This window comes from Drosophila elegans, unplaced genomic scaffold (assembly GCF_018152505.1).
Source record: "Drosophila elegans isolate 14027-0461.03 unplaced genomic scaffold, ASM1815250v1 contig_149, whole genome shotgun sequence".
In the NCBI taxonomy this organism is placed as follows: Eukaryota; Metazoa; Arthropoda; class Insecta; order Diptera; family Drosophilidae; genus Drosophila; species Drosophila elegans.
The window spans coordinates 8024954-8033710 of record NW_024545513.1 but is presented as its reverse complement, the minus strand read 5'-3'; the positions used below and the strand labels follow the sequence as shown (position 1 = coordinate 8033710).

At 40.8% G+C, this 8757-nt stretch overlaps 1 protein-coding gene across 1 annotated transcript; it reads left to right on the top strand.

The window, feature by feature from the left end:
• The first annotated feature begins 7094 nt into the window (after positions 1-7094).
• LOC108136396 lies at positions 7095-8757 on the top strand. The gene is made up of 3 exons (XM_041708973.1): positions 7095-7206; positions 7620-7942; positions 8013-8757. The coding sequence occupies exons 1-3, from the start codon at positions 7095-7097 to the stop codon at positions 8460-8462; spliced, it is 885 nt and encodes a 294-aa protein (XP_041564907.1). The 3' UTR covers positions 8463-8757.

Below are 8757 nucleotides of genomic sequence, written 5' to 3'. Positions count from 1 at the left end.
CTAAAAATATACACCCATATACATCTATATATACATATGGAATATATATATATATATATACGAAAATAAATAGTTTATGTGTACAGATTGCCGCTGATTTAATTTTTGAAGGGGTTTTGTGAGTCTGTCTGCCCTTGATTGATGGCAGTACAAGAGGGGAGGGGCAGCGGGGTATTGGCATCGGTATCGGCATTGGCATCGCGGGAATCTGCCAAGTGAACCAGTGAGAGACCAGACCACCAGACCACCAGACCACCGACTTCTGCCCAGCGGCAGCCAGTCATAAATCAAAGATCCTTTAGACCCCACTCATCTCGCTGCTTCGTCTCGCCCAGCGCCTCGAAGTATGCAACGCAAATCCGGCAGGATGGATGGCCACCAGGTGGGCAAACCAAAGGGCCAAAACACAGGGGCACAGGTGGCACAAGGGGCACAAGGGGACTAAGGGGACCGGCAGGCATTAAATGTTAATGCGCTTTATGCAACGCTTGACTGGCCAAACAGCCAGCGGGGCCCAACATCAGCATCAGCATTTCAGGATTTCAGTATTTCAGGATTTCAGCATTCGCCTCCCCAGCCAAGTGGAGCCGCAACTTCAAGGAACCCTCGAATATGTAAATACCCTACAAATGCTTACAATTTTGCAGCACTTCGACACTGGCATAACTTTAAAAGCATTATATTAAAAATTTAAACAATTTATAAAGTTTTCCTGGCAATTTTATTTTTAGATTATCCAAAATTTTGAAGGTAAGTAGTTTTAAGATCTAGTAACTAGCGTTACTGTTAGGAAATGCAGTGTTTTACTTTGGTTTTAGAGTAAATATATATATTTTTGAGCATTTTAAGGATAAATGGATGCTGATCCAAGTGTTTATGGTTACATTTTCTAAGAATTTGTGTTTTTTATTTTATTTTTTGTTAATTTGTTAAAGTCACATATATTAAATACTAATATATACTTATATTCAAAATATTGGAATTGTTTCGGAAAATAGTGCATTAAATTTTACTGTTTTTTTTATAAAATAAAATAAAATAAAATAATTTAAATATTATAATTAATTTCAAATTAAAATCATATAAAATAATTCAGTAAGTCAAAAGTTTGTGCGATAGAGGAAAGTTTATTTGCTACTTCGCATTTATAGATGTTGAAGGTAATGTAGTGGCAAGTTCAAGGAATAAGGAATTTAAAAAGCTTTTATTTTCAAATGTGATTCGTTGTCCAGTTCGATTTGGCATGCCTTCAGGAAGGGTGTTTTCGGTGGGTGGTGGATGGCAGGTGGGTGGCAGGTGGGTTTTTGGTGCAGAAGCCTACTAGCCAACTCTGGCCACATGTCAAGCGGAAATTCAAAAGCTGCATGCGAACGTATCAACGCGATTGAGGGGCGCAGGCTGGAAAGTGCAAATCAGGAGGGCTAACAGGTATTGAGAGGTATAGGCCACAACTGTTAGTGACTAATTAGCTATCCAGCTTCCATTGTCATCGCATTGTTGCCATGCGACACCACAAAAGGGCAAAAACAGTGGACTAATTAGCATGGATGAGTTAGCCTAACAAGCTTTACAAAGCTTCGGTTTATTAGAAAGGGCAATCTGATGTTTTTTTACTATTAAGGTCTCTTCTTATTTTAAATACACTTATTTTTTTAAATTATTTTTCAGAAAAATGCTTTTTTGTTTCCTAAGCCATAGCCGAGTTTTAAACCATGTACCTCGTAGCAAGGTGTCGAACCCACGATGTACCATAGACATGAACCTTATCACAGTCGTGTCCTAGATAACTGGCTTCCATACAAAGCTATTTGGACTGGCATGCATGGAAAATCTATTTGCTGTCATTTCTCATTAGTAAAACATTAAATAGATTAGTTGCATAGAACAACCTCATGGGAGTTTTCCAAGTTTTTTTTGTCAGAATAAATAAGTATAGCAGCCTATATAAACCCTAGTGAGTAGTGGGAATTCTGAAAACAAAGGAGTAGGTGTATAGGGCGGCAGAGTTTGTTTGTGGGCGGCAGAGCAATTGTGTTTTCATTAGTAAAATATGCCGCAGTTGCTCTGCTGCGAATGGTCGCTGCCTTTTCAGCTCCTCCACTCCAGCTGTCGATTCTGTTCGATTCTGTTCGCTTTGTCTCAGTTTATTTTCATCGTTCAACCTCGCCGGTTCAGCTGTGTCCGTTGTTTTTCAGTCGCCTAATTAAGCCCTTACCTGTGTTCAGATCGACGACTATTTCGGGGATTTTCGGTGAATTTATTTCGGTCCGTAATTAACGTGGACTTACCTGTCCGCCCGCGGCAATAGCATTAATAGCGTGACGCCGTCGTCAAAGTTGCCCTCCCAGCAAAAAAGGTGAGTAAACAATGCGAATGGGAAACCGCTTCGAAGATCGCCAATTGCCATTAAAACATGGGTGTTAGACGAAGAGAGAATGAGCGCATGTGAAAGCAGCAAGCATCGGAGAGAAGGAAAGAATAAAACTTAAGGGGGGCATTCTTGAATATTTTAGCCGATTAAACGTGATTTTGAATAGAATTTTACAATGATGATTACTTTGATAGCTCTCAGGAATTTACATTCATAGAATAATAAATAAAAATGAATCGAGTTTCTTACCCCATTTGCTTTACATTTTTACTAAGCCCCTAATATAGTCAACTTAAAATATTAAGAACTTTTTTAAAAACAAACTTCTTAGAATACATTCTTGCAAATATAGTCTAATATAACTTTTTAGCTAGTATTTGTAAATTTATTAAAATAAAATATAATTTGTTTACGTTTGGGTAAAAAGAAGTGCCAACTAAAAAACCAACTTAAACCCTTTATAAACATTGTTTCCTTAAAAATAGAAAATATTTTAAGCTTTTATAAAATTTTTTAATAATTTTGGCTCAGTTTAGAGAAAGATGAAAGTTTGCGGGAATGACCCAAGGTTCATTGACTAGTTGCCATCCCATTTCTTGCAGAGTTCCACAAATAAATCAAGCCAACAAAAAGAATGTGGGAAAAGGAAGAAGAGGGGATCATGCAGACAAGTGAAATGACAGCATCTCGTTGGGTACTTTGCTTTTCGATCAGAGGAATTTTGGGCGGGACGCGACTGTTAGTGGAGACGCCTGAAAGCATGCCACATAAATTATCCCAGCTTTTTAATAGCTTTTTTTGTGAAAGCTTTTCGCCCAAACATTGCCTACTTTTGGGGTGAGCTTGCGTTTGGAGGGAAACTCAATGCTTGCATATTTTCCAGTTCGTTTGTGACCTTGATCTATTGATATCCCTGTTTGTTTGTTTATTGCAGCTATCTGCCGTTTTCTATTCAACCACTTTGCGTATCTAAACTGAGGTGAGTTCTAAATGAAGTTGTATATAATTAAGTAGTATGTAGTAGTATATACGTATACTTAATATAGCGTATACTTAATGTGCCCGCTTAATGGCAGCCAGGTAACAAGGCAACAGGAACCGGGTTCAGGGAACCCCAGTGCGTCACAACTCGCACCTCGGTGACTTGTGAAAGAGGGCCAGTGCCAAAAATAGCCACTTCTCTCACTACTCTGTCCGATCCGAGCCCCTTGTTTAACAATTGTTTGGCTAGGCGGTACGACGACGACGACTACGACGGCCCAAGTGCTTCCCACAGCGCTCCATTCATAATATAATGCGCTGGGCAAACAAGTGAGTGTGCCCCGGACCCAAGATTCGAGATTCGAGGTTCGAGATGCGAGATTCAAAACCCGAGATCCAATATCAAAATCCGAAATGGCTTGAATGGGAGATGACGCGTCGAGCCGGAATGCTAGAGTACTAGAGACCTGGAGCTCTGGAGAGTTCGGAAAGCTAGAGCTTCTAAACACAAATGCAAATACAGAGCAACGGCACTCGGTGATTTACCCATCGCCAACGATCAAGCTGCCCAGCGTGTCTGTGGTCAGTTTGGCCCACTGCCAAGCGACAGGTGTCGACTATCTGGTACAAAACCTGGGTATTTCCACCCTGAGATTCTGAGTTCTGCATTTACATCACCGCCCGTTTCAGTCGGTCAAGGGTAGATGATCGCCATCGGCAGTAGGCAATTAGTCTGTAAATACTCTGATTCACTCACAATTAACTAGAACTAGGTACCAGAATCCGACCATAAATCAGTAAAATTATCTAGAAGCTTGTATTGAAGGAATTTATTATGTTAACCGGGAATTCCTTGTTGTTTTATAAAACATATATAAATTAAGTCGTAAGTTTCATAACATTAACTATAATAAATAAATAATAAATTTTAACTGAAAGTTGATTATTGAAACTTGTTCACCCTTATTTAAAACCAACCAACTCTTAGTTTTTTTTTAAGTGCAGAAAAAATGGATAGGGATGTATTTTTTTCTATACTGTTACTTTGAATAGCAACTTATGCTACAGTGGCACTTTAATTCAACAGTAGATGTACATCATTACATACTTATTTCTTAGCTAAGGTGAACAATCAACCAATAAAAATCTATCTATTGGTCAAAAGCCAAAGTACCTATAGCTGCTTTCCCCTTTCGTCTGTTAATAAATATATAAAACGTTTTGCAAACTAATCGTGCCAAATAATCTTTAAAGATTTTTGTGACACAGTGACCCAATCTTGATAATAATTCTGATTCATCGAAATTGTACAGAGTTTCCCCATGTTTTATTTGGTCATTTTCCGAGCGGAAGTAATACCCCTGAGCTTTCATAGCTTCTGAAAACTGATTTATTTATGGAGCTTTGCCTGAAATAAATAAATATAGAAGTCATAAACAAATCGTTTTGATAAAAAACTGTGACAGCGTCATCCGCTGTGGCGTGTGCCGTAAAAAGTTACGTATCCGCCGTATTTTTCTCAGCCGATAAGCGATATTTGCCATACATGGAAATTAGGATCCGTAGACTGGCTGGACCTCATTAGAGATCGCAAATGAATGCTGATAAGGCTGAGCGATATTTCCGTAACTGTAAGCCAGTGTAGTTTTTTCTAGTTATGATTTATTATTATTTATTTTTAAGGCCATAAAAAATTTAGTACGATGCACGTCACTGTGGAAGCATTCATCAATGGACGGTCATTTCTAAAAAGGGAAAGGCAAATAGGAACTGGGAGATAGCGGAACTTCCTCGGCGGATGACGCTGCAAATTTGCAAATTTGCAAATTGGCTATAGCTGAGATTTTTGTGCGTGGCCAGAGTTAGCACCTCCTCGAGTGCGATAATTAACAGTCAACAACAACAGTACTACAACTGCCTTAGTTGGTTGGGGTGAAATAAAAGCAAGTAACTCTGAATTCGGGCGGGGGAAAGAGTGAAAAGCCCTCGAATATTTTTCCCAAGCTCCAGTTCCATAAAAAAGCAACGGAAGTTCGTGCTCCCAGGAGGATCCATGTTAATAGGCTGTATTCATGATCAGCGTAAGCTAGGCAAAAACCCCGTCAGAACTTCAATGAGTAACTCCTTGGCCCTTGGGATTGTTAATGTGATGTGGGCAATGTGATGATGCATAGAAGAGACAATCTGTCTGGTGTCTCTTATACTGCTACTACTCCGACTGAAGTCCACATTGACCAAGCCAAGTCAAGTCCACATTGGCCAAGTCAAGTCGTTTCGATTCAGTGTTCGGTGCTCGCACGTGCCAAGCGATCGATCGGAAATGCCTACGGACCAACGCGTCACTTCCAAGGCAAGTGGCACTCAATCGCCCTAAAAATCGCAAGTTTAGTAAATAACACAGCAACCACAGTAACGTTGCAAAAACAGCAGCAGCAGGCAAACGAGAGATATTTGAAAATTCAACAAAGTAACAAAAGTAATAATGATTTCCATTGACATGAGCATCCTTCATAAAGATGCCTTGATGGGCCTTTAAACTCTTTTCGAAAATCCACAAAAGTGATTGCGATTCCTCGGTATTCCTAGATATCTCTGATATCTAGGTTCTAAAATCTTAATAATTATTGTACATATCACTTACAACGATGCCTTAATCGGTCTTTAAACTCTCCACAAAAGTGTATTTTTATAACAGATTCTTAATGGGTCTTCAAATATAGAATAATGTTGCTCCCTAGTGATTCAGTGATTTAGCCCTTTTAATTTCATTACCAAATGAATCGGTTTTATCTGCTAAAATTCAAAGAATCAAGGAAAAAGTGGCTAAGTGTTGCACGTAATAAATATGTTTTGAAGCTTTGAAGCAACATTTTAGATCAATCTGTAATTATAATAAAATACTTATAAAAAGTAGCTTAAAAGAAAGGGAATGTTTTGGGTTACTAATCAGCTTTATATACCAGTAAAAGACATGGCTTAAATTGCTTAGAACCAAATAAACCGCATTACATAGTGTAGGGTGCAAGAATTCAATGTGACATCCGTTTTGGGCCATGAAGCGTGTGTGCATAATTTACATATGGGCAACTCACTTTCTGCAAGACAGGAAGAAAACAAAACGTCATTGGCAAGTGCATTCCCTACTTCTATTAGTAAGCAGGGAATAGCGATTCCCAGTCTGAGTCAGAGTCGGCTACTTCTTGATCAATAGGCCATTCCAAAGATCAAGTCTCTGTGATTTTTTTTTTTTTTTTTTTTTTTTTTTATCGAATTTCAGTTAGCACGCGTCAAAATGGCTTGTCGTCATCGATCGTTCACTGATGCTGTTGCCGCTGTGGTTGTTGTTGTTGTTGTTGTTATTGTTGTTACCGCACTTGTCGTTGTGACTGCTGTTTTGTGTACCCACCACTCGCGTGTGTGTGCGTAAACCGTATAGCGTACAGCGTACAGAGTATAGAAAGAAAAAAAAAAGTAAGCTCGGCCACGCGCTGCGCCGCTCGTGCGGCTTCGGCTGCTGATAGCGCCGGATGGCGGTTCCTACTTAAGCAGCGGGAGTGTGCCCCAACTCCTCATTAACCGTAAGATCTCGCAGAGCAAAGACGCCAGCTCTTCAGCGCGCTAAGCTTCAGCTAAAATAACCAAAATCAAATCAAATAAACTCAAAAAGCCCCAATTTATAAACGAGTTTAAAATCGCGTTCGTGAGTGCTGATCAATAAGTAATAAGTCACATAAGTCTGAAAATGGCCACCAGTACAAATGCCATCATGGAGCCCTGCTTCTCGGAGCGTCTGCAGCAGAGTCCTGCGACAAAGTCCTGCTCCCAGCAACCCACCATCTCCTCCAGCCCACGGTGTAAGTGTCGAGTCCGCATCTCCGCAACTCTGAATCACGTCCGCAATAAAGCCGCTATATATCTGCCCGGTATCTTCGTTTATCCATATCTATATCTGTATCTATGTCTGTGTCACCGCTTGGCAAACAGGGAAGCGCGTCTAGCCTCAAATAAGTTTACGGCAAAAATCAAATGTGGAAGTGATATAAAGATTGGATTTCTATAGAAGGTCTATTTAGATCGAAAACTTTCAAAGCCTCTGCCTTTATTGTAATCTTAAATGCCTTACTACAATTCAATTCTTATTTTAAAAAACTAAGTTCTTTCTGTTAAGTTCATTTTTGACCTAGCCATCTACGATTTATTTGCGATATAAACAATTTTCTCTTTACTTTTACTCGGCCTAACTGATTTTCTATATTTTTTCTTACAGCTCCTGCCAAGTGCTGGCTCCTCGGTGTCCTGCTTCTACTCACAATTGCCGCCAGCTGGCCAACGGGGACATTCGCCGCACCGCGAAGGGCTCGAGGACTCTCACTGATCCTGCCGCATCGCCATCACCACCACCAGCAAGCGAGGTCCACACCTTCGGAGCCCCCAAGACACGAGCCCAATTTGATAACGAACAAGACTGAGGGCAGGCCCTTTTGCAAGGACATGAGTTACTCAGCGGAAAAGCGGTTGGAGCAACTCGAGTCGGCACGCCAAGTGGCCAGTAACACCAAGAAGGCCGTCATCTGCCTGACCAATGAATACGTAAGTGCATCCATCAATGGCTTGGGGGACACCAGATGTGCTAAGTTTTCTTTTCTTACCCATTCGCCAGTTGTCACAGTACGAACTTAACAAAACCATTGCCCAACGAATGCACAGTTTGCATTTTCACGATCTGAGCCTGGAGCATCCGCTGCAATCGGAGGTGAAAAAGGTTGCCTTCGACAAGCAAACGGAGGAGTTTTCCTACGCGGGCACTGTGGGCGATGTGACCAACGAGCTGCCCGCCATTATCGAGACCCTGCTCGTCTTGCAGAACCTCTTCGATCAGATTGAGTTTAAGCACCAAGTGTGGCACTGCTACTTCTATCACTTCATGGACTTCTTCAGGCACAACATCCAGGAAGCTCTGAATGTGACCAACACGGAGCAAACGTGCAATCCCAAGGATGTGCATTACAATAAGGGCCACTTGGACCTGCCGTTCGTCTCGGCCGTGGAGACCATTAAGGTGCTGACCATCGTGGAATACAAGTACGAGCAGCTGCTTAACCAGAGTTAAGTACACCAATCCACCGATCCGCTGGCCAAAAGCCACCGCAACAAGCCATACCAAAAATAATCGCCTCTAATGACCCACTGCAATCTCAAAACAATCGTATTTCGTAACCAGTTTCGAAGACCCTATTATTTATTATAACTTATTGACCCCAGCCCCCACACATCCATTCGTATTTATATCGCTTTCGCATCCTATTTATATACATATGTCCCCATACTCATGCAACGCATTCACCGCCTCGCAGGCTCGATAATTTATGAAAACTATAAATTAAGTGGATTTTTTTTATACTTTT

Excerpts from the sequence above, each read along its gene's own strand:
- LOC108136396 (XM_041708973.1), top strand. The coding sequence starts at position 7,095 with ATGGCCACCAGTACAAATGCCATCATGGAGCCCTGCTTCTCGGAGCGT. Across the intron at positions 7,207-7,619 it reads CATCTCCTCCAGCCCACGGT|CTCCTGCCAAGTGCTGGCTC; the intron begins GTAAGTGTCGAG and ends TTTTTCTTACAG. Across the intron at positions 7,943-8,012 it reads TCTGCCTGACCAATGAATAC|TTGTCACAGTACGAACTTAA; the intron begins GTAAGTGCATCC and ends CCCATTCGCCAG.